The 24,950-nt window shown below is 41.5% G+C and overlaps 1 protein-coding gene across 8 annotated transcripts in view; it reads right to left on the bottom strand.

The window, feature by feature from the left end:
• CHD2 (chromodomain helicase DNA binding protein 2) overlaps window positions 1-24,950 on the bottom strand; it is a 112,164-nt gene that overhangs the window by 17,307 nt on the left and 69,907 nt on the right. For 4 of the 8 annotated variants that reach the window (XM_059879125.1, XM_059879123.1, XM_059879124.1 and 1 more), the window contains 13 exons: window positions 22,599-22,769; window positions 21,485-21,660; window positions 19,546-19,755; window positions 16,615-16,656; window positions 15,919-16,058; window positions 12,924-13,062; window positions 12,590-12,740; window positions 11,356-11,478; window positions 10,004-10,132; window positions 9,032-9,172; window positions 7,201-7,335; window positions 2,652-2,830; window positions 567-666 (listed from right to left, as the gene is read on the bottom strand). In XM_059879125.1, the coding sequence (XP_059735108.1) occupies window positions 567-666; window positions 2,652-2,830; window positions 7,201-7,335; window positions 9,032-9,172; window positions 10,004-10,132; window positions 11,356-11,478; window positions 12,590-12,740; window positions 12,924-13,062; window positions 15,919-16,058; window positions 16,615-16,656; window positions 19,546-19,755; window positions 21,485-21,660; window positions 22,599-22,769 (1,836 nt within the window). The remainder of the gene's footprint in view (window positions 1-566; window positions 667-2,651; window positions 2,831-7,200; window positions 7,336-9,031; window positions 9,173-10,003; window positions 10,133-11,355; window positions 11,479-12,589; window positions 12,741-12,923; window positions 13,063-15,918; window positions 16,059-16,614; window positions 16,657-19,545; window positions 19,756-21,484; window positions 21,661-22,598; window positions 22,770-24,950) is intronic. The other 4 variants (NM_001102181.2, XM_059879128.1, XM_059879129.1 and 1 more) reach the window with 1 other exon arrangement.

Raw genomic sequence — 24,950 nt, forward strand, 5'->3', positions numbered from 1 at the left:
CATCTCCTGGGCGCCCTTCTGTGTTTGCTCCTTTACGCAAGTGGTTGGTACCCTGTGTGCAAAAGCTGGAAGGACACCAAGGGCACATGGCCCAGAGAGAAGAGAGAAGGCGGGCGCTGCCCACGACGTCCTCTTTCAAGAGCCACACTGAGAAGCCACCGCTGAGACAGGTGCATATGGAGGGAAGAGCCTGGTGAGTAAACGCTTCCAGGACATAAGAACACAGAGGAACAGGCCCTCATCAGAATGCCAGCCCTGTCTGGCTCCTGTACACTGGCACTACCACCCATCAGGTCTCAGCCGATAGTCTGACTGCTTGTGGAGTATGTGGACAAAGTGCACGGCTAAGACGGCGGAAGAACCCAGCAGGCAAGAACCCACCCGCAGCCCCTCTCGGACCCAGGCCTCCATCTGTAAAGTAAGAGCAGGGAACCCCGGGCCCTTTCCAGACCACAACCTATGAGTTTACAATCATCTCCTGAGACAAAAACAGGAATGAGGGAATTTTTTTGGCAGAACTGGTTTTTATCTGTTTGTATGAATTAGGCTTAAATTTGTATTTTTACCTCTTCTTCTTGAGATCTTTTCTTATGAGCCATCTTGTACAACTTGTGCAATTTTCGAGCATCAAATTCTGTAAACTTGGAGACAAAAATCCATAGGTTCCTAAAAAAAAGAAGAAGAAATTTTTTCTGGTAAATTATAGAATTTTAAAAATAACTCTTCTCTTTATGGATGGCAAGTTAATTGATTTTGCTATACTTGGAATACTTTCCAAGTATAAAAAATAGAGAAATGATCTTTCAGGTCTTGGCATCAATAACAAATACACCTTCGGAAGCTAACTAATGTCAACAGAATTTGACAATCTGGAGACAATTACATTATCAATATTACATTGATCTGGAGACAAGGGTTCCATCTCACAGCTAAAACCCCTCTAACTTATTTCCTGACGCCTGTGACCTCAGACCTAAGATCTCGCCCCACCTCTGTTCTCCCTGGGCCCTCAGGCAGTCTGTCATCACCACCGCCTCCCAGGGACCCAGGTACAGGTGGGCATCTCTGCACTGCTGCCCCTCCCTTCCTCCCAGCTGTCACCACCACAGCCTGTCATTCCTGCCTTCGAAACTCCAAGCGACTGCCCCGCTCCGATTCCACTGTGCGTGGCACGACTGTCAACAGGGCAGTGGCTGGTAGAGCAGGTGTGCAGAACACGGAGGCACAGGTACCCTCGTGTGCTAGAAGGAAAGGCGCGCGTCCTGGAGAGCAGCCACACCACGCCACGCAGCGCCGCTCAGAGAACACTGTCCAGCTCCTGACCAGTAAACCTGCGGCCTCCTACGGAAAGCCATTTACCTTTCTCTCTCAAGTCCTCTGTAGCAGCACTTCAGTCATCCTAACAACCTGCTTTAAACCCTAAGAGCCACTTTCAACGTTTTGTTGAAGCCTGAGAACTCTCCCATCTAAGCAGGTCCACTCTGCTTTCCCACGCCGGCTCGGTCTACCTGCCTGCCCCTTGCAAGTCTTCCCTCCCTGACTGCTCCTCTGCACGGGTTTCTACCTTCTTGGAATTCCTACTAGACTTGATCTTCCAAGCATCACTGCATGAGGGACAGTTTCTCATGAGTGGGCAAGGACTTACTTATGAACCACAGCAGGCCAGGACCACAGTACCCAGCACATCTAAACACAGACTGGCCACAGTGCACAGTATCCAGCCTAGCTTCATGGAACTATACGCTAGGATGGTGAGCTTTTGTTATCTTCCAATAGGGGTTAAGCTGGGTAAAAAGAGAGCCAGACGGCTAGATACAGGGATCCAGAAGTTGGGAACAGTCTAAGAGGAAAGTCAAGTCACATTTCAAAACTTAAATGTTCTTTTTTCATGGCTGTGAAGCATGCTATGAATAGCATCATGACAGAGGTTTTCTTAAATCTCCTTTTCACTCAAAAATCCGTCCACTGATGTTAGGCATATTACACAAAGATAATTAACTGTGAAGTATATGAGTTCAGTTAACTGTGGAGTATAGAGAGAGACTTAATGTTACAATTCTCTTTGAGAAATTACAGGCATGTTTTATAAACATCAGAAATGAATTATAAATGAACCTATGTAAGTCATGATGCCTTACAAACTGAAGTTCTGGATTAACTGCATTAATCCAAATTACTACTTGAGTTCTTCAACTATTAGAGAGAAGAAGACTCACAGCTCCAGTGGTTTGAGCTTTTGCCTCCTCTTATTAGCTGATACAGAACTAACCAATTAGTTATATTATCTCTGACTATTAACCTGAGATGGATAGAGTAGTGAAATTATACATGATTTCTATCCCTTCCAGGTTCAAAGACTGAGTCTTTATTCTGAGGACAGGCCAGCAAATCCAGCACCACAGTATTTCTCTCATAAAATAATATCATCTTACCCAGTCAAGACTGGCCTCAGAGGAATAGGCTATTTCAGGAAAAGAAAACTGAAGCCTGCAGGTAAGCTGCCAGTCGTCAGCTTTTGCTGAGAAAAAATGTTTTCATTAGGTGGCTGTGTCATGTTGTATAAAACAAAAATAGAATCCCTAACACACACACACTCTGTCATCAAGTCAGGACAGACAATGCGACAGGCGTGCAGGGCCACGGCGGGTTACCTCCTCCACAGCTTGGTGTGCTCCTGGTCTGAGTAAGCTTTCAGGCACTCGGCTATCCGGTCCCCGATCTTCAGCAGGCAGCTCCGCGTGTGCTCCAGCTGCTCCTGGACGCTGAGCCCCTTGTCAGGCTTGTCCAGCTGCTTCAGCGCCTTCTTCACGGGCCGCATCCGCTCCTTACACTGTGACAGAGGAGAGACATAAGCCCTCTGCACCCCACGCTTCCTGTGCCCTGAACTCCCAGAGAACACACAGTCCCCCTCAGGCCACATGACCACTTGTAGAGAAGCAGGGAAAGAAAGGCAGGGCAACAAAGAAAAATGTTAGAGAGTCGGAAAAACGTCAGGCTCCAGTCTCGGCTCCAGTGCTCAGAGCAGCGGCGTTCACACTTTACTTGGCCTCCAGAACACCGCTGTTTCCCCATCTGCCAGAGGGGCATTCGTGATGCAACTACTTAGTTCTGAAGCGGAACTACAGACCTAACCTGAAAACCGGGCACCACAAACTACCTAAAACTGCAGGGTGAAATATTTACAAGTCCTTCAGGCTTATAAGAAACTGAGGGAAAGGCTTCCAGATAAAGACGGTGGACTGAACACAAGAAACTTGTTCTTGCTGTCTCCATCCACTAACACGACAGTAAAGGAATTGACTTTGGAAGAGATAAGCCCACAAAGACAAGGGAAATCCAAGAAACCAACAGCAGCAAACTATTACAGCAAGTGAAATCACTTAATAGATACTTACTAGAGAGCTGAGAGCCAGCCCGATTTATGCTGCAAACTTATTCCCCCAAAGGCTTGCTAAGTATCACTGGCAGTAGGGGTGAAGGCTGAAAATAAGGATTTTTTTTTTTTAAGATTGCCTAAAAGGAATAGATACTCAGATTCATTACAGACACCCAGATCTCTAACTCTGCCCAACAACATATATGGAAGTTTATTCTCTGGAGAGGATAAGTCTTTTAACTGGGCTGCACAGGCATAGTTGAGGGGCAAGCCTGCTGTACTGAAAACAGCATTATATGGAATACATGTGTAATATATGCATATTAGATGAGCCACCAACCAGCTTGGCTTTTGGTTTGTTTTTTTTTGCCTCGCAGATTCCAGAATGAAGAAAGCCAGGTCTTAATCCTCCATCAGGAGAACTGGAGGATTCTTGTGCCTAAAACCTGACCACCCAAGAGCAAGAACCAAAAGATGCTGACCACCCGACTAAAGTTTTCTGAGGAAGCAGCCCAGCCAGATCACCCTACGAAGAACACTCTCAGAGCCGATCAAGTGCCACGCACATGCTCAGAGGTTCCAATCAGAAGCTCAGTCCTTACTCTTAAATATCAGAAGACAACCAGGGAGCACCATGCCATCTGGAAAAATCTAACACGAATGATGGAAACAAATCTAGGAGAAATACATGGGGGGAAAAGATCCTGGAAATAAAATGACAAAGAAGCGAAAGCCTCAAAAGAAATAATGGCATTTCTTCTCAGAAACAAAGCTGAGGAGATCTCCGAGAAATGTAGGATTGACAAAGAAGTGGAAAACATTTTTAAGATAATATCAGGGACCACTCCCAGAGTCCAATGTCCGAAAACCAGGATAAAACTAAGAACTGAGAAGGAAATTACCACAGAGTAAGTCAGGAGTATTTCTCTGACCTGTAGGGCATGGCTGTCAGCCACTAAGTATCCAGTATAAGGAACCAGTAAGCCACATGTCCACATAACTACATAACAACAAAAATCCAACAAACTCCCATCACTTCGTGATAATCTCCATAGCCATATACCTAAAATCTGCTTTTCAGTATTATATTTAAAGTTTTAAAAAGGACACAAGATAAACTGGAAGATACCTGTAATGACTGTAACAGACAAAAGATTAGTATCATGAACAAGATTCCTATAGAAAAGGTAAGGACTACCTGTAATCACTTTTAAAAATCCAGACGCATATCAGAATTATCTTGAAGTTTTTTGAGAAATACAAATGCTCAGGTATTGGGGGGGGGAAGGTATGGATATAAAAGTTATCTAGAATAGGCAAAAGATATGAACAGGCAATTCACTGGAAACACAAATACCTGATAAATATGAAAATAAATGTTCAACACCACCACTAGCCAATTTTTTCATACCTCTTAGATTGGCAAAAATTAAGAAGTCAGACGGAGAAGGCAATGGCACCCCACTCCAGTACTCTTGCCTGGAAAATCCCATGGACGGAGGAGCCTGGTAAGCTGTAGTCTATCAGGTCGCTAAGAGTCGGACATGACTGAGCGACTTCACTTTCACTTTTCACTTTCCTACATTGGAGAAGGAAATGGCAACCCACTCCAGTGTTCTTGCTTGGAGAATCCCAGGGAAGGGGGGAGCCTAGTGGGCTGCCGTCTATGGGGTCGCACAGAGTCGGACACCACTGAAGTGACTTAGCAGCAGCAGTAAGAAGTCAGAAATTACCAAGTGTTTCCAAGACTGGGAAGCACCTAGAACTCACACTCATCACTAGAAAGAGAGCAAATCTTTACAATTGCCTTGAAGATGAATTCTGCAACATCTAATAAAGCAGAAGTGTGGACCCAAACAAACACCCGGCTTTTCTGCACAAGCTACACACTAGAGAAGCTATTACACACACGTTTGATGATATATTTACAATGTCACTGTAGCCTATTTGTAGTGGTGAATGTTTGGAAAACCCCAATGTCCATCAATAGGATAAAGAATGAATTGTGGAAATCATAAAACAGAATAACAGCAAACACTGAAATCAGAGACACAATTAACAACATGAATAAATCTCAAAACTGTGCATGCTGAAGCAAGCTACAAGATATACAGTGTGGCGTTTATCAGTAGGTTCCAGACCTGGGAAGCAGCAGTCATGCTGCTTATGGACAGTTGGGAGGATGTGCAGTGTAATGGGGAGAACCCAGACTCTTGGGTCAAATCGTGTGGGTAAGATCTTAGCTCTACATCTTAACTCTGTGAAAAAGGACAAGTTACTTAACTCTCCTCACATTATTTTTTAAGGGGTAAAACAGAGATAATACTTACCTCACAGGTTGTCATGGAGAAAATACACAAAAAGCACACTAACAATACCTGGCTGATTATGTGAACTATTACTGTCTTTAAAGAGATTAAGTAATAAAACTCTGAAGTCACACATGAGAACCACAACACATGAGAACTACATCAAACTAGAATTGTGGTCACTGCTGGGGAGGAAACAAAGCAGAGCCAGGAGCTTCAACTTTAGAGTCTGAGCCTTAAAAAATTCAGACCTGACAAAACTTTGTGGTACCTCTATCAATGCCTATTATATTTCTGAAAATTGTCTGCATTTTTAAAAGATATCATAATATAAAAACAAGAGTAAATGAGCTGGAATATATAAATGGGATTTCCTTCTTTTTTTTTTTTTAAATTCAGGTGCAGTTGATTGATGCTTCCTTCATGACTCAGTGGTAAAGAATCTGCCTTCCAGTGAAGGAAATGCAGGTTCGATCTCTGGGTCAGGAAGATCCCCTGGAGAAGCAAATGGCAACCGCTCTAATATTCTTGCCTGGGAAATCCCATGGACAGAGGAACCTGGAGGGCTACCGTCCACGGGGTTGCAAAGAGTCAGGGATGACTTTAGCGACTGAACAAGAGCAACAAACAGCTGATTTACAATGTTGGGTAAAAGCCACTTTTAAAATAGTATGGTACCACAGAAGCATTAGCTAATGATGTTCTCCTATAAATACTGGGTCAAGGAAGAACCAGAAACAGATCAGAGAGGCGGTTGTGTAATTAATTTATTCATTTACTCACTTACTGAGATACTTCTATCATCTACACCTACTTTAGAAGACATAGTACTTTCCCTCAGAGAGCTCACAGGAAGAAGAGTAAAGAGATTTAAGAAAAATGAGATAAGCGTGAAGAGAAAAAAAAAATACACATATGCATATAGGTTTTTGGGAACACAGACACACACAAAAAAGGGTAAAACAAGAGAAGAGTCTTACAGGACGAGGTCAAAATTCTATCCACTGTTGCCGCAGAGGAGGAATATTCTGAGAGTTGGAAGACCACTTTTTCTTCAAAACTAAATGAACATACACTGGAATCAAGTGAACAGTGATGTGGGCAAGTTTGGGAGAGGAAGCGACCTCAAGAGAGGAGGAGAAAGGGGACGAGTGCAGCACAGTAAGGCACGCGCCCACAGCTCTGATGAGGGGCACGCCCCTGAGGACGCGCTGGCCTGTCACCATCCTGTGCAAGGCCTGGTCCATGACTCTCCCCTCAGCGTCCCTGTCTCTTAGGAGGCGGCGCGCCGCGGCTTGCACCACACCCCAGGCCGTGGCTCAGCTCCTCGCCCACAACACAGGAGCATGTGAAACAGGCCACGCTCACCACTGCTCCGGCTCACACGGCCGGACCCCAGCCTCGTCTCACGCCATGCTGCTTACTAGACCTACTAGACCGACTAGCTGGGCCGCAGGAACTGGGAGAGGCAAGCACGGCAGCTGCAGACCCCGCCCCCTTGATTCCAGAACTTACTATGCTGAACGTCTCCTGGTCCAGATCATCCTCCTCATCCTCTCCAATGGGGACGGGTTCGCTTCCTGCTGTGATATGGACAGGGCCCTGAGAGCGCTTGGATTTACTTGAAGATTTGGCATCACCACCTTTAGGCTTTTCAGAAAAGAGTTACAAGGAGTCATTGTCATTTGTGTGCTCCTGTCCTGCATTCGGACTTCTTCGCTGCGTCACATCACTGTAAGTGGGTATACTAGACGGCCTCAGTTTCGAGATATCATGAAGCCAAACACATTTTATTAACAGTTTAATCATATATCATTCCCATTCCTGTCTCTAAACAGAATTTTAGCTTCATCAGTGCTATTTTGGCTTCTATCGCCTAATCGATGAAATGTACAAAAATGTCATCAAGAGGTTAAGACTGTAAACTGAAGAGCTCCAACAGAGGAGCAAGAAGCAACTTTATTAACAGCTTAAGAACGAACATATGCTTCAATCTAAATAACTAAGATAGTTTAAGTGACTGAATTTATATGAATGCAGGTGGATGAAGCTCATTTATCCATGAAAGGGTGCAGAATGATGGAGATACAGATACAAATAAAAACTAACTGTAGGTATGAACATTTAAAAACATAAAACAATACTATGCTTTGCTTATGATTACATAACATGTAGGAAAAGTATAAAAGCATGGGTAAGGTGGTTTCATACCAATGTCAGAGCAGTGTTACAGAGGACAGTAATGAAACTGGGAGAAGGAACAGAGGGGAGCTCCAACTGAGGGGCGTTTGGTAATGGGTGTGTGGAGCACCAAACACAGCAGCCGGAAAAAAACCACTTGAAGTAAACAAGAAAAATGTCAGCAGCTGCAATATCTGTTGCTGGTACCAATATCGGGTACACGGTTGCTGGTTAAATCGTTCTCTGTCCATCTATTTTTTAAATATTTCATTTTAAAGGTATCTTTCTGCAGAAGCACAAATGCAAAGAAAGATATGTGTCACAACAGAGTTTATAATTAGAAATTTGAAAGCAATGTCCATATGGGAAACTTAAATTACTTCCAAAAAGTTACAATCAAACAAAATCTTCCTTATCTACTAAAAATGGCTTTAACTTTTATTTATTTGCTTGGAAAACTATTTGTGATATATTGCTATGTGGGAAGAAAAGGCAATCCAAATAGCCTGGCCTAATTTTTCTACAAATTTGTTTCCTAAACAAATTTTTATATTTGTTCTTATATGCATATAATAAAAAAAAGTTTCATATGTCCTCATCAAGAAATCTGTTAGACTTATAAGTGGTGGAAGAATTCAGTTATTTGCATGTTTTAACAATGATTATAAAGATTAACTGAAAAATAACTTCATCAGAAGTCAGCAAGATTCAACACTGAACCAGAATTCTAGGTTTGGAATGAACTTCATAAAACCGAAATATGAAGATTACACAATAACAAGGCTTTTAACCCATTTCTACTCTTGATAGTATCTGGTTCGAACTCTAAACCTTTCATGTATTCAGATTCATCTGTAGATGGTGGTTTTCTACCATGAGTCTGAGAACATGTATCACGTAACTTCCTGATCTCATTCTAACACCCTCTCTGAAATGTGTAATAAAAGAGCAAGGCTTCTACATTGAAGAATACCGCCACGCACACACTGCCCCCTCTCTGCAGGGAGAACTGCAGCCATCCTGACGGGAAGCCCCATCCTTCCTCCTGGGATATAGTCATGAAATGACGATTCTTTCAGGGCCCTCAAACCCCGTTTTATTTCTAAATCCTAGAAGGGAATCCCAAAGGCTGTGGGCATCTCAGGAAGTAGAACAACACTGGTACCTTCTCTTTCTTGTCTTTCGACCTCTTCCTTTCCTTGTCCCCTTCCTTGTCTTTCCTAGAACTCATTTGTTTTTCCTTGTTCTCCTTGTTCTCTTTCTTCTTCTGTTTCTTTTTCGTTGGACTTTTTTCTAAGCCATCATCCTAGAAAACAAATGGGGCTGTGAGCTTTTGCCACAAACTTTTTATTCCCTCTTTAACTTTCTAGGAAAAAAAAAACTAGAAAGCACTGCCCTCAATGGTTCATCACTGCGCCCACAGAAGCGTGTTCTCAAGCACAGCCTTAAAGCCGTCTGCTTCAACTGAAGCCTATAGAGGCAGATGCTCTTCACTACATAGGCATCATTATTCCCATGGAAAAAACCGAAAACCAAAGAGCTTATTGCTAGGTAGTAACTGGTAAGGTTGCTACAATTTGAATTTATGTATGCTTGACTCAAATCCACGCTAGTTCATATACCCACTTCTGAGCCTCCTGGAACTAACCTCAAAGTGAAACAAAATAAAATTCCATAGTTTTCAGTCCCTGATTCAACAGGCTGAATGCTACCACGTTACTTTTCACTTTCCTTAGACTAGAGGTTACAAACGGACAGATCTGGGCCAAATCTGAACCACAAGGAGTTTTTATTGGCCCAACAATGAACTGCATCATAGGTGCCCCTATGCATGAGGCATGTGCTCCCTGATTAACCAGTCTCCACCACTCCTTATCATCCCAACAGTGAGGCTGAGCATCAGCTGCCATTTATCACTAAATTTCGTGGTTCCCTTTATTTGCTTTCATTATTTCAATCACTGATTTTACATGAACAACTATATTCCTCTCTCACATGTTAAGCAAAGATACACGTATTTCTATTTCCATTTTACCTACTCTGGTATGTAAACCAAACACACTTCAAATGGTTTTACACCAGCTGGCACAATAAATGTAACTTAGAAAATCATCTCAACTGAAACGCAGCCTCACACCTTTACTTCTCCCTCTTCTGATGGATTGTCTGAGTGTCGAGGAGATGAAAACTCAATTCCATGCTCGTCCTTCAGCCTCGGTGCTTTGTTTTCCTTTTTCACTCGAGGCTTCCGCTTCTTTAATTTGGCCTGGAAACCAGAAGAAAATGATGATAAAACTACAAATCAAGTCCCTCAAAAGTATGACCACATAACATTACGATTCTTTGAATAGTAGCAGCCACATAATTCAAAAGAGGAAACTCAAAAGAAAATTCATGGTAGTGCAATCAATTTTATCTGAAGGAGGAAAAAATAAATCATTCTGTGCCTCACAAAAATGTCCATATTCATGAACCCACTGACTCCATTTTTTGGAATTCAATCTCAAGACAAAATTCAAAAGAAGGAAAATCACCTTATGCACAAATAAGAAGAAAAATAATATGCAAAAGATAGTAACAGGAACATAAAAAAATGGAGAAGCATGCTGTATCTAAAAATAAGGAAAATGTGTTTATCCACTCAGATATAGCATTATCCAAAAGTAAAAACCATGGTCTCATCTCTCTCTCCAGAACCTAACTTACAGAATATCCTCAACATATATGTGAAGAGTGACATTACTTACATAATGGGACTTTGTTAAGGACAAAGTATGGGATTGGGATTTTTTGTTTTCTGAAATTTGCTTTGTTTATAATGCAGGGAAATTAACACAAATGGCATAGCTCTGGGAGCACTTAAGGAGTGTGTACACACAAAGGCTACTGGTACTGGCTGTAACCTGAACTATCTCCTAACTGTGATTTGCATCTTTCCAGGCTTGAAGAGAAATGACAAGTTGAGGAAATAAAAGGTAAAGGAGGAGTCCATTAGTAACTCAGCTGAAATCTTTCACTGAGCAGGTAAGGTCACTCACTGCAACTGAAGTCCACTGTCTGAATTAACTGTGTATCCTAATTACCCATTTTATCCCTGGGACCTGTGACTACACGTAGCCAGTGTTAGCTGGAACAGGCAAATGCAGTGATGTTCAGACAGTAACAAGATCTATATTCCAAAATCAAGGAAATGGCATAAAGCAATAGCGAAAGTCTATCTAGACCAGTGGCACTGGGAGAGATAAGAACTATTTTGAGGCAGTATTCTAGAAGAATGGGTTTATGCCAAGGTGTTTAGGTGTTCAATTACTACACGAACATTCCTACCATTACCAACCAAACCATTACCACTGAACTCCCAGTAGCAACAGCTGACAAGGAGAGGATAGCATTCTGTGCTGCACCCGGAAGGGGCATCTCTTGCCCACCTAACCCTGCAGGGCAGGAGCCTCAGGCCCCGGGGGACGCCAGGCCGGCAGCTGCACTCACCTCTTCCCCGCCCGTCACAGCGCCCTCCTTCTCCAGACTCTTCCTGAGCAGCTTCAGCAAGTAGTCTGCTCGGGTCTGCAGCTGCTTCCCCTGGGGCTTTTTATCTGTCTCCACGGGCAGAATCTTCAACAGGAAAGGAAGAGAAGCACCCGGCATGGCCCACAGCCCGGTTAGTGGATCAGGATGAACAGAGATGACAAACAGCTGAACGATCCTTTCCCTCCCCAACCACCCAGAACACAGATAAAGCCTCAGATCCTATCTCATGTCCATGGCTCCCAGTCACTGAACATCCCTTATGAGCCGTTCTCATTTTACAAAATGGGATGGAGAAATCCAGCTCTCCCACTGGCTCCTACCTGTGCTGTTAACAGGGTAGAACAACTCAGGTAGGAGGGGCTTGTTGGCTTCATCTGCTAGAGCATCCCAGCCGTCGTGGATTTCCTCCTTCCAGGAGCAGGGAATCCCTGGAGCTAGGTTAAAGCTTCGTTTTAGATTGAAAATGCTTCTTAGAGCATTGCCGGAGAGCACTGAGCTACGCCAGGACGCAGCTGGGCCTCCTGGCCAGGCTGGATGTGGTCTCAGTGCTTATGGCAGGGTGCTGGCACCCTCTGAGAACACCGCACCTGGGATGAGCACTGAGGGACGTGCCGGGAAAAGCCCTGCCGGGAGCCCAACATGGAGCGCATCCTACGAAAATTTGAGCCAGTCAGCTTTCCCTGCTTACAGCTCTGAGCACGGCCTCACTACTAGGCAGCCTGATGTGCAACGGATAGGGTGGGAGGCTTAATTTTGTGGGAGAAGTACAGCCCGTGTTTAACTCCATTACAAAAAATACCAAGGCATGGCTCATTCTTTCTCCAGGTGGAGAACTGATCCAATATCGTTTTAAACAAAGTGCCAACAACTCAGGCTGAGGAGTGCTTTTATTATTAATAATCCAACCCTGGTATTTGTTGCAATGAGATCTAACCTACGATAAATATCAGAATTTTAAGATTTCTCCTATGTATTTCCCCAAAATTTCACCTGGCTATTATCTTCAGCTCTGAAATAGTGCCACAGTCCACTAAAGACAGTAATGTTTTCAAGGATAGAAACCCCAGGAATTTACTGTTGTACTAATCTTTAATTTGATCCCCCACCCCTCAGAAAACAGTTAAAAGTAAGTCATTGATAAAAAGATATACAACAAATCTTCTAGAAATCTCCAGCACCACAGATAATCACTTACTTTGTCAGTTAACTTAAGCTCTGGGTCCGTTTTAATTAGCTCCCAGTTTCCATAGCCATGTTCATAAATTCCCAGCAATAAACGAGAGTCATCCTCTACTCCCCACTCAACATCAAAATGTGCAGCCTTGACACGACAGGATAAGCAATATCTGAAAAGTTTTCCAAAGCAGGAAGACGTGAGAGGAGAGGCCTTTCTGATTTGGAAATAAACACAAATGAACATAGACAAAGCATTCTAGTACATCAAAAAGACAATGAAAATACTACTCTGTAACTTCAAATCTGTTTTCTAATGGCACAACCACCCGTGCGTGGGTACATGTTATACTCACTTTTTTTTTTCTTCAGGGTCTACAGGGATAGATTTATGCAGCATCTCAAACTCTTCTTCATGTTGGATAATAGATTTCACATTAACCTGAACCCCAGATATCTTGATAGTTGGGCCTCTCTTTTTCCCTGGTCCTTTCCCTAAAGAACATCAATTGCATATTTGTTACATGAGAATTCACTGTTCAGAAGTGTACACAGAAGAAGTATACAGAATTAAAACGCAGGTGAACAATCCTAAATGCTCTCTTATTCCCTCAATGTATATCTCTGGTTTACTGTTAATCCAAAGATACAATCAATAAGGCAAAAAGTTTTCTCAATTAATGTTTGTAAAATAATCTCTAAACAGTTCGGTTTTTTAAGATTTAGAATTTTTCAGTCCAGCAGTGTTTATAATTGTATTTTAATCTTCCTCTTTGTTTTATACTTTGGCTCTAAAACTAATGAAAGAAGATTTTCAAGGAGTGATATAAACACTTAAGATTTTTCTTTTGTTTTTTAACCCATCGATAAATTTTTTTAAGATGAACTTCTTTACTATAAAAGCCTGAGATCAAGTTAATACCTAACACATTTGAAAGGATGAACAAAATAAGTCATGGAAAGGTTATCCCCAGGTCGAGTTTCAAATTAAAGTAATCCTAGAGGCAAAAACAAAGCAGGTCAACTCTAACCACAGACTTTCTGGCCAAAGTCGAAATCCGTGAGATAATGGCACTTGTCTGTGGGAGAAAAGACAGCCCCGGGGACAGGGATGAAGGCAAGGTTCTCCATGCGTTCCTTATTTGACAGTTCTGACTCTGGGCCATGCAAATGGTTTACATAATTAAAACACACACAGTTTCATAAAAACAAGAAAAGCAGTCCCTAGAAACTGAAATGTAAACAAAAGATACTGAACTACATATTATAAGCTGGTGGCATAACCACACAGGGAAAAGAACAATTTCAAACAATTTTAAAACACAGTACTTCATACATTGCTAAAGCATGGATTTTAAGGACAAAAAGAAATGCAAAAGAATCAGACTTTGCATTGAGAAGTCTTATTGTTAACAGTAACACTGGGGGGATTCCTTGGCAGTCTAATGGTTAGGGCTCCAGGCTTTCACTGCCACAGCCCAGGTTCAATCCAGGGAACTAAGACCAAGGAAGCTGAGAGACAGCCAAAACAAACAAACAAAAATCCAAACCAAAAAAAAAAAAACAGTAAAATTGGATATTAATATTTGGAAACACGTGTGAGACAAATACATGATTATGCTAACATTTCTAGGAACAAAAATTTCTTGGCTTGAGAAAAGAGGTATCAATAATCTTACACTAGAATTGGAAATTGGATTCAGGACTACAGTAAGTGCCAGTGTACAGAAAATACAGGTCTATGGAAGGGGCTTTCCTGGTGGCATATGCTAAAGAATTCGTCTGCCAATGCAGGAAACCTGGACTCAGGAATACACTCAATGCCAGTTTATAGAAAATACAGGTATATGGAAATAAGTTAAGTAATGCCCAGAGGAAGCAATCCATCAGATTCAGATTGTGAATAAGCAGAGAAAAGAGGTATGTGGGCGAGGGGGCACCTGTCACAAGGAAATATTCCCAAATATGCTGTGAGATGGACAAAGCAAGGTACAACAGTATGCATGTTACATCACCAACTGTGTTAAAATAGTATCTATTCCTTTTTTGAACATATATATATATTTTACATTTCTAGAAAGAGACAAGAAACAGGGATAGTTGGTTTTCATTTTTGAGCCGTATGAGTGTAATACTTATTCAAACCTATTACAAGGAAAAAAGAAAAGCACTGTAATGCTAAGGTTTACTTTTGAATGTATTCTGGGTGCTATAAAAGCACAAATTTGGATCATTGTCCATACCACTCAAGTTTTTCTTTCTTTCATGGGGAAAAAAAAACAAAAACCACACCTAAAAAATGTTTTTGACTATATTCAAGGTATTTTAAAATTCTATTACTTTCAGTAATAGTGTAAAGAAAAAAATTTCGGAGCACAAATAATGCTCTACTTGGTGAAATAGCTAACACTGCAAGGCAAACATGACGACAAGCACTTCACATGTATGAAATTATTCAAGTGGCCATCCAAGCCCACTGACTCAGGGCTACTACTCCATTCTGCACCAGATCCTTGAAAGGCTATCATTTGTCTCAGATCTTGCAGCTGAGAACCATCAGGACCAAGATTCCAGGTACACTGGCTGCCTCCCACGTGTGAACCCTTAATCACAGCTGACAGAGCCTCCTGTGAGTAACCTCAGTGAAGGGAGACAAGAATGGAGGCAACTGCACAGATACACCACAGGCCAGGGAACTGGAATGGTCACACCTTCATCTCTGAGGGTCAACTGTAAGGGCGTCCTTTAACAACAAGGACCTCAGCTCTCTCCTGACACCTCCTGCTTGTAGAGGACAGGCAAAAGTGCTTTTGGTGTATAAGAGAAAACATGCTACAGGTCAAATTCAATTACAACAAATTCTAGTGCCAAAAAAGACTCACGCTCACAAAGAGTTTTATAATATTCAGCTACTGCTTTGTCTGTTTGGATTAATCCTCTAAATCCTTTATCACAACAAAACAACACCTGTATGTGCATCCGAGATAATTCCTTCTGGTGCTCTGTAATGTGCTCTCTTGCAACCACGATACAATCGTGCCCAGTCAGGCTTTACCTCCTCAGATCTTTACATCATCCAAGCCAACGTGAACTTTCTACAGTAACATTAAAAGAAATCATTCCACTTGTTCAGTGCTCTGCACCCTGGGCAAATCAACTTCGTTTGGGAGTAAATCTTTGGGATCTAACAACTGAGCTCACATAAGTAAAGGCAGGTGAGAATACACACTTCCAAAAAGGAGGGCAGCACAGGATACAAGTGTGAAGAAAGAGTGAGGAGAAGAGACCCCTGAGCAGCAGAGATCCCGATCCAGGTCTGTGAGCATCACTGAGGCAGACTTGCTGACTTACCCTCGCTGGCATTTTCTTTCAGCTGCTCTTCATATTCCTGCATTGCTGACACACAGCTGTTGTGAATCAGTTCCCCCAAGCGCTTCAGATCCGCCACAGACTTATCTACCAGCTCAGCATCACGTGCGATGCACTCCAGCCTGAGGAGAGACACATACCGGGACAGCCCTCAAGGCCTGTGCCCAAGTGAGCTACCGCTTGGTTCTGCGTAAGCTTGTTCCTGCAAAGACACTTTTCTCTTCATTCCTCATCTGACTGTTCAAGGCTCCAACAAGAACCCTCCAGCAGTGACTATGACTAACTTACTCACTTTCCATCGTAAAGAATTTGACTTGGAAGAGTCCACAAAAACAGACTAATTCAGAAAACAGGGGAAAGGGCTCAGCTTTCTTTATTAACTAAATGGGCCGTCGGGTGACGTGCCCAGAAGCTATCAGCACTAGTTTGCCTCTTTGTGCTCACTTTCCTTTCTCCAGCCTACTTCCATTCACTGCAGTGTTCCTAGAAGCAAAGTGCAGTTACATCTGCAAAATGTTTTGTTGATCTCCAAGTCATCTGGAGCATGTCATGTCTAAAAAATCAGACTGTCAATAGGTACCAGACCTTAAAAATGGAAAACAGAACCAAAAAAAGAAACTGCTACATAACAGAAGGGAAAAAGAGGTGGATAAGAAACTATTGTGTTACTAAGCTTACCGTTCAAGAGGGAGACCAAACTTCTTATATGCCTTGATGAACCTAGGAAAATGATTAATAAATCACATTTAAAAAGCAGACTTCGGCTATGCTGGTGCAAACACATCCTGTGACGAAATATAAGCCATAAAAATGGTCAAAAACATAAAAATGGTCAAAAAGAGATTTTGCCCAATCCTTGCAACTGCCACTACACGAGTAAATATTGAATGCCTTTGAAAATGGCCAACTTAAAATGAGTGCTAAAAAGCTTTTCAAACCAAAGATCAACTTTATTCTCAGTGACTGGTCATGAAACTGCTTAGGGATATAATTGAGTATGGTGGCTTAACTCTGCTGCTAAGTCGCTTCAGTCGTGTCTGACTCTGTGTGACCCCATAGACAGCAGCCCAGCAGGCTCCCCCGTCCCTGGGATTCTCCAGGCAAGAACACTGGAGTGTTCTTCTCCAAGGAAATGGCTTAACTCTAGTACTATCAGTTTTAGAAGGTACAAGTTAATAGGTAATAGGTAATAAATGATTTAGTAACCACAACTCTTATGATAAAATCCCATACAGTTTTACTGGTCTATTCAGTCCACTGCTGTTACTTCCAATTCCATACTACAATATTTTCCATTATGTTCTGGTCAATAATACAACTAGAAGAGTTTTAGGACTGCCTCAAGTACTTTTTGTAATGAGGCAAAGTAAAATATATGATTTTAAACTTTTTAGGCAAAACTATTTTGGAAACTCCGACTCCTTCTGCCAAACGGTGTCTCCAACCTAAAACCTAATCATCCTTCCACAAGTCTCTAGCCTAAACTATGCTAAATGCCAATATATGTGTAATCTGTTCCCCTCCCTAGAGCCAACCACTAGCACTTTCACTAAAAACCAAGATTCACAATATATGAAGGTCATCACTATAAAATGCCAAATTATCTGGTTAGCTAACAGTGAAAGAAGAGATACCATGGAGAAAAAAATGAAAAGAGAAGGCGTAGCGATTCTTAAAAGTGGTGATGAATGTGACAACAGCTAAGAAACAACATTAAAGGAACAGCATGGGTACAAGGATTAGGAAAGTGCTGTATGTGAAAGCCAGCCTGAGGGCTATTCCCCAACTCTGCGTTTCTCTTTCTTGACATATACTCACATACTTTACATCTGAAATATGTCCTTTGAGCCTATTTCAAAATAATAGTGAGACAGAGAAGCATTCTAGGAATGATGGAGTAATAAGAACCCCTGAAAATGTGCTCCTTCACAAAAGCAACAAGAACACTGGCAAAAACTGTCCAAGTCAACTTTGTTGGAATGCTGGAAATTAATCAAAGGCTTGCAGCTAACTTATAAGCATATATTCAAGAAAACAGCTGAATCTCAGTATGAATGGTGAGCTCTCTGCCATTGTGACTTGCTCTATTTCCCGTGCCCTCTCCCCAGCACCAAGACTGCCTTGAAAACCCCTTTTCTAGCTACAGCAGCCGGCAAACAGCAACACAGCAGCCATTACAGGGAGCAGAATGGGCCGGGAGCTCCACAGAAGCTTCTTCCCCAGAGCACAGTGCTATCTGGCCTGACCGATGGCACCCTGAGAAACTCCATTCTCAGGCTTGTCTTCATTTGACTTGGGTCTTTGTGAAGACACTGTCCATAGTTCATCAGTCAAAAATTAATTAGAGACAAAGGTTTAACACCATGGCTGCCTGAAGCAGCATTATAAGCTGGGGATGAATAAGCTGATCAAGAACTGCTATGGAAAAACTGGGGTGTTCACAGGTGAGAAGATGTTCACAGGCGTCTTTGAAAAGCTCAGACATATTCCCGGGAATCTAGAAGGCTGCACATGTGTAGGGCTGTGTGCAGGCACAGCGAAGACATGAGAAGCCGTTCATCTCTCACCTCTGACCAGTCCTCAGGTTCCACATAAACACGAGCTGAAGGATAAGGCAAAGTCGTAAACTGCCTGCAAGAGCACTGAACACATGCCTCAGCATTCACAAGGAGTCCTTCAGCAAAGGCTGGAGATTTACTGTTTGGTAGACTTAAGGTGCTTAAGAAAGCCTCTGCCCAATCATTAGCTGAGCTCTAAGCTAAATGAGCAGAGACTTCACAGAACTAGTCCAGAAAAGTTACTAAGCAAACAATGACAACAATGAACAGCAAACACAAAAAACTGGCTGGCAGGGGGATTCTGATGTCCAGACTAGCCACACTGTACCACTTAAAATGTCCAGTTTTCAACAAAAAGTTATAGGAAACAAGAGAGTATAATCCATATACAGGGGAAGAAGGCAGTTTTCAATGGAAATAGTCTCTAGGAAATCCAAAAGTTGAACTTAACAGACAAAGGATTTAATCAACTATTGTAAATATATACAACAACTAAAGGAATCCATGTCTGAAGAATTTAATGAAAATTTGAGAATGATGTATCACTAAATGGAAAATACTAGCAGAGATGGAAATTATATAAAGGAGTCACATATAAACTGGAGTTGAAAAGTACAATACATAAGATGAAAAAAAATCACAGGAGTAGATGTGAACTGACAGAAGAAAAACATCAGTGAAAAGGTAAATCAACTGAGACTATCCGATGTTAAAGAGAAAAAGAATAAAGACTATCCTTCAAAAACAAAGGAGAAATTGACATTCCCCAATAAATCAAGACACAACTTGTTGCTGCAGACCTGCCCTAAAAGAAATACTAAAATAGAGTACTTGGGGCAGAAAGGAAAACACATGAAACAACTCAAATCCACATGAATAAACAAGAGCCTCAGGAGGATACCTGAGTAAGTAAAAAACAGTGTATACGTATTTTTTTCAGTAATTTTTTACTTCATTCTGAAGGAGATCAGCCCTGGGATTTCTTTAGAGGGAATGATGCTAAAGCTGAAACTCCAGTACTTTGGCCACCTCATGCGAAGAGTTGACTCACTGGAAAAGACTCTGATGCTGGGAGGGATTGGGGGCAGAAGGGGACGACAGAGGATGAGATGGCTGGATGGCATCACTGACTCGATGGACGTGAGTTTGAGTAAACTCCAGGAGCTGGTGATGGACAGGAAGACCTGGCGTGCTGCAATTCAAGGGGTCGCAAAGAGTTGGATTCGACTGAGCGACTGAACTGAACTGAATGATTTTAAACCTGACAATAAAAGCACAAAAAGGGAGAAGGAATGTACCTAAATTGGAGTTAAGTTTTAGAATACCACTGAAATTAAGTTGATACTAGTCCAAACTAAATTGTTCTAAGTTAAAATATTAATTATAATCTCCAGGGAAACCACTAAGAAAATAATTTTTAAAATGTAAAAGAAACAGGAAAACTAAAATAGTATACTAAAAATCATGCAATACAGAAGAAGGCAGTAATGGGGGAAATAACAAAACAAAAAAGATACAAGACATAAAAAACAAACAAAAATGCAGACATAAATTCTATTTTATCAGTAATTGCATTAAATGTAAATGATTTAAAGACTTCAATCAAAACAAAGAAACCAATAGAATGAATTTTAAAAAATCATCTAACTAAATACAGCCTGTAAGAGTTGCAAGTTAGATTCAAAGACACAAATAGATTGCAATAAAAAAGGGAAAAGATACCACACATACAATATCAAAAGAGTTAGAGTATCTACATGAGTACTGAACCAAGATATAAACTTTCAGACATAAACTGCTGCTGGAGACAAAGGACATTTTATAACGAGAAAAGGGCCAGTCCATCAACACAACACATCAAGTATACACACCTAACAGCAGAGCCCCAAAATATGGGACACAGTAACTGACAAAATAGAGGAAATAAATAATACAGCAACAATAGAGATGTCAACACCCATTTCCAATAATGCATAGGACAATCAGAGAACACAGAAGACCTGAACAGCAGTAAACCAAGCAGGCCTAGTGAACACCTCTGGCACCTCCCACTCAGCCATAGCACAACACACAGCCTTCACTGTGTGACACTCGGGGCAGGGGCGGCAGAAGCAGGGCCACATACAAGATGGACTACCGATTCGCAAGGGTTAAGACGATGCCCAGGGGAAGGCTGCTGACGTCTTATCAATGCTTGTATGTATTTACGTTTTTCCATAATAAAGAAGAACAGAACAGGTATAACATTTAGTGGGAAACAACGACCTCATGGTTTCAAATACTGACTTAAAAGGACTACATGATACAGTTAAATTAATAATATGGATTAGATCATAAAGCTAGCTATCTTCACAGTTTCTACTTTCTTCACCTGTTTAAAAAGATAACAGAAACTAGGGGGAAATGGTGTCAATGCAACAATTTTAGATTTTTCTGGAGGGCAGAGGGATGTCAATCAGATACCAACAAATGTGTAATAAGTACTGAAATAGAAAGATACCTAAAACTGGCTGAAAGTGACAAGAAGCAAGCTGCCGAACAATATGCTGTGTATAACAACATGTGTGTATTAGTAAACCAAACTGATACCAGTATTAACGCTAACAGAAAGTAAACTGGGGTTATCTGTACTGCTTTAATTTTTTATATTATACCATTTCTTCTATATACACTGTTAAATATGTATGCATGTATGTACTCAAATTCTTCAATAAAAACAAAAAAAAGTTCCAGCCCAAGGTGACCTCCAACAGCCTCTTTCCTCGTGGCTGGACTTTCTTCATCATGAAATGTTCAGAGCAGAGAACAAGAAGTAAACAAAGAGCTCAACTGAGGAAAAGCCTGGAGAAGGCAGAATCATCCCGGGGTCTTGGGCACGACTCGTCTCCCTGCTGCCCTCCGCCCTGTCCCCCAGGTCAGGGACGCATCACCTGAGGCTTACAGCATGCCCACCCACACGTGAGGGGAGGGAGAGCGGGGCCTCCACCAACCTCCGGATCTCGGCGTCTGTGAACCCCTCCACCAGGTCCTTCCGCACACTTCGGGGACGCCCTCTGCGCTTGGGCTTCTTGTCGTCATCAGAGTCATCCGTCTCACTCTCAGAGGCAGAGGACCTCTGGGCCTGTCTCTTGGACTCAGTATCAGAGTCACTGTCATTTGTCTGAGCCTGAAAACGCAAAGTTACACTGTAGCAAATGCCAGGTCCAAGTGATCTAAGGACTAAGACCAGCCCATCTTAACTCCTTAAAGCTCGGAACTTCCTATTTTATCAGGCAAGTCAATCTGCCTTTAAGAAAGGAGGAGGCAGATAGCATGCAATGAAAGAAGATCTGCTTGTGTATTCACACTGCCAGAGACATACAGTCTCTGGTCATCATTAAGTACATACTGTCTCTGGTCATCTGGTCATCATTAAGTACACTGGAATAAAAATATCTGGATTGTAGGTTCATGTTTATTTCCTTGGGCAAATTACCTCTCCATGCCTTTGTTTTCCATTTGTAAAATGGGGATAATAGCACCTATAATACAGGGTTTTCATATGAACTAAATGAGTCAGTTACTGTAAAAGCACTGACTTATGCCTGGTACACTGTGCATACTCAATGACAACTACTATTAGCTAATATTGATTTACTAGGATCTTAGGCAAACCTGAGTGTGCTATCACCAACAAACTGAGTAATAAAAACAGAGTTTATCTATTTCTATGTTCTTGCAAAAATCAAATTAGATAGTGCCTATGATGGCGCTTTGTAACTGAAGCACCTTTATATAATCTCTTACTAAGTATTTATACCAAGTGCTATGAACGAGCATTTACAGAGGAAGAGACATTTGACTCTGAAAGCTGAAGGCCTTGCCAACCAGAACCCAACTGTTAAAATTACTACTTTTAGTCTCAGGTGCAAAAGGCAGCCTTGTGTCAAACTCAAATCACGTCCAGCCATCTCACAAAGGGCCAAGATGCAGAGATCGAACGTCTCCCAGGTACGCTCCTGGGCCCTGTGCAAGCTTCCACTTCCCTCTGCTAAGTTCCCGAAACTCTGCCCTGGAACCCTGCACGTCAGAAGCACATCCGTCTCTTTTGTCTCACTTGATCACCTTTTTAGTGGAACTCCGAATTCGAGGCAACATGTAAATCTCTTCCAGCTCCTTCTGCCGCTCTTCCTCCTCCACTTTCTTCCTTTGCTCCTCTGGGATGATCTCATCCCAGTCCTTGTGAGGACGCTCGTCAAGCTCTTCTTCATCCTCCATCGTTGCAAAGTTGGCAACCTTACAACAAAAGGACTTCACTGTCTGACCGACATTTCACTATTTCCCAAACACCATCTACTGAAACACCAACTCATGCAGTGTTTTGAATCTAAAATGCTATGAATAAGAGGACTCTTATGATATTACATAATCAAAAAAATCAGTTTTCTACTAATTTCTCCCTTATCCCCTCAACAAAATCTACTCGCCGAGTTCTAAAGTTCATCAGGAATTTTACTGAAGAATAAAGAAAGATAAAAATATACAAGCTGTCTTATGTTTTATTAAAAGACGTGCTATTAAATCATACACATTTTCTAATATATTAACTAGAACTTTTAGATTTATTTAGATGACAATATTTGCAGGGAATTCCCTGGTGGCCCAGTGGTTAGGACTCCATGCTTCCACTGCAAGACTGCAGTGGATGGACACAGGTTTGATCACTGGTCAGGGAACTAAGATCCCACATGCTGTGCTGTGTGGCCAAAAATAAAGTAAATATAGATCATCACATCCGAACCCCTAATGTTAGCCCAGTGTGGACTGACAGGCCTGTGCATTGTAAGCTGATACTGAATAGAGCTCATCTGAAACAAAGCACAACTCAAAGCAGTAGCTACTGTCTAGTCAACTGGTTACCTGATTCACTTTTATTAAAAGTACAGAAGCTAACAGTATTTCATAATTTCACATGCTCAAAAGTGCGTTAGTCTCAGGAATAAAAACGAAAACATAAAACGCAAAAAATTCAAGCAAACTGGGAATAATATTCCATTTACTTCATTTTGTAGTCTGGTCACTAAGTCATGTCTGACTCTTGTGACCCCATGGACTCCTCTGTCCATGGGATTTTTCAGGCAAAAATACTGGAGTGGATTGCCATTGCCTTCTCCAGGAGATCTTCCTGACCAAGGGATCAAATCCCAGTCTTCTGCACTGTAGTCAGATTTTTTACCAACTGAGCTATCAGGAAAGCCTGATATCAGACATTTAATTATATTTATACAGACATAATATGTATCCCAGAAAGAAAGGCATCTGCATGTATGAGTTTGAAAGCCTTAGACTATGGCTACAGAGAAACATCTACCAACTCTGGCCACTTCTGAGCAGTGGTGGGCAGGCCCCAGGTCAGGACTGAAGTTAAAGAGGTTTACGAAGTTCCATTCCTCAAAATAACTTAAGAGCTGACACTGAAATCAGAACTTTCGGGCAAAATTAACTCTAATTTCCAACATGGATATCATGTCTTCACAATCAGAATTTTAATATTACAGGACAAAACCAGAGGTATGTAATTTCTGAGATTTAAAATTTAACATTTTTCTGTTCCATAAAATGAATCATCTGACTGATCTCTCAAGTTAAGCACTGTTTGTAACTACTTTAGATCTCACTTTGAAATGGTATTAGTTGATACAAATACCAATACTACAGATACATCAGGGGTTCATGCAGTTGGGAATTTAACTTTCCCAAGAGTGGAATAGCACTCTACAGGCCAGAATCCCTGTCTAAGAAGTAATAACAACTCCAAACATGTGTGACTTTAGGAAATCTACTTAGCCTCCTTACATCTCAGTTTCCTCATCTATAAATGATGATAAGTGACTCCAACATAATATTGTTGTAAAAACTGAAGGACTGACATACAGAATGTACTTAAAACAGTGCTTACAGTATAGTAAGAATTTTCTAAGGATTGGTTATTATTACTTAAGAAACATGTAGTCATAAATATCTCAAAGAAATGTTTGTTATGTTTCCAACAAGTTAAATTAGCTTAACAAAAAAGAATTATTAGGAAAAGAAAGTCAATTCAGTGACGCACTCCAGACATAGAGTCCCTATTTAAGCAGAATCCTACCTAACCTGATGCTGAAACATAATGGCCAAAAGGGCCTTAAAGAAAGACAAGTATCACCAATAATCTGGCTTCTGATCAATCTGTAATATGCAGAAGTTTTTCAGATCTAAATAATCATATGATATTTTGACTAGGACACCATCATGAAGATTACTTCTGTTTAAGAAGGGAGCATTAGTCACAGAAGTGAAATCCAGTTGAAATGCTAACAATTCACCTCCATCTTCTGCATCCTTAAGACACATTAACTCTGATCCTAGAGCTCTGTGATCCACTCAGCCCCTTTCTTCTTCTTCCACTGCGACAACTTCCACCTGTGGCCAACCCTG

This window comes from Bos taurus, chromosome 21, assembly GCF_002263795.3.
Source record: "Bos taurus isolate L1 Dominette 01449 registration number 42190680 breed Hereford chromosome 21, ARS-UCD2.0, whole genome shotgun sequence".
NCBI classification, from domain to species: domain Eukaryota; kingdom Metazoa; phylum Chordata; class Mammalia; order Artiodactyla; family Bovidae; genus Bos; species Bos taurus.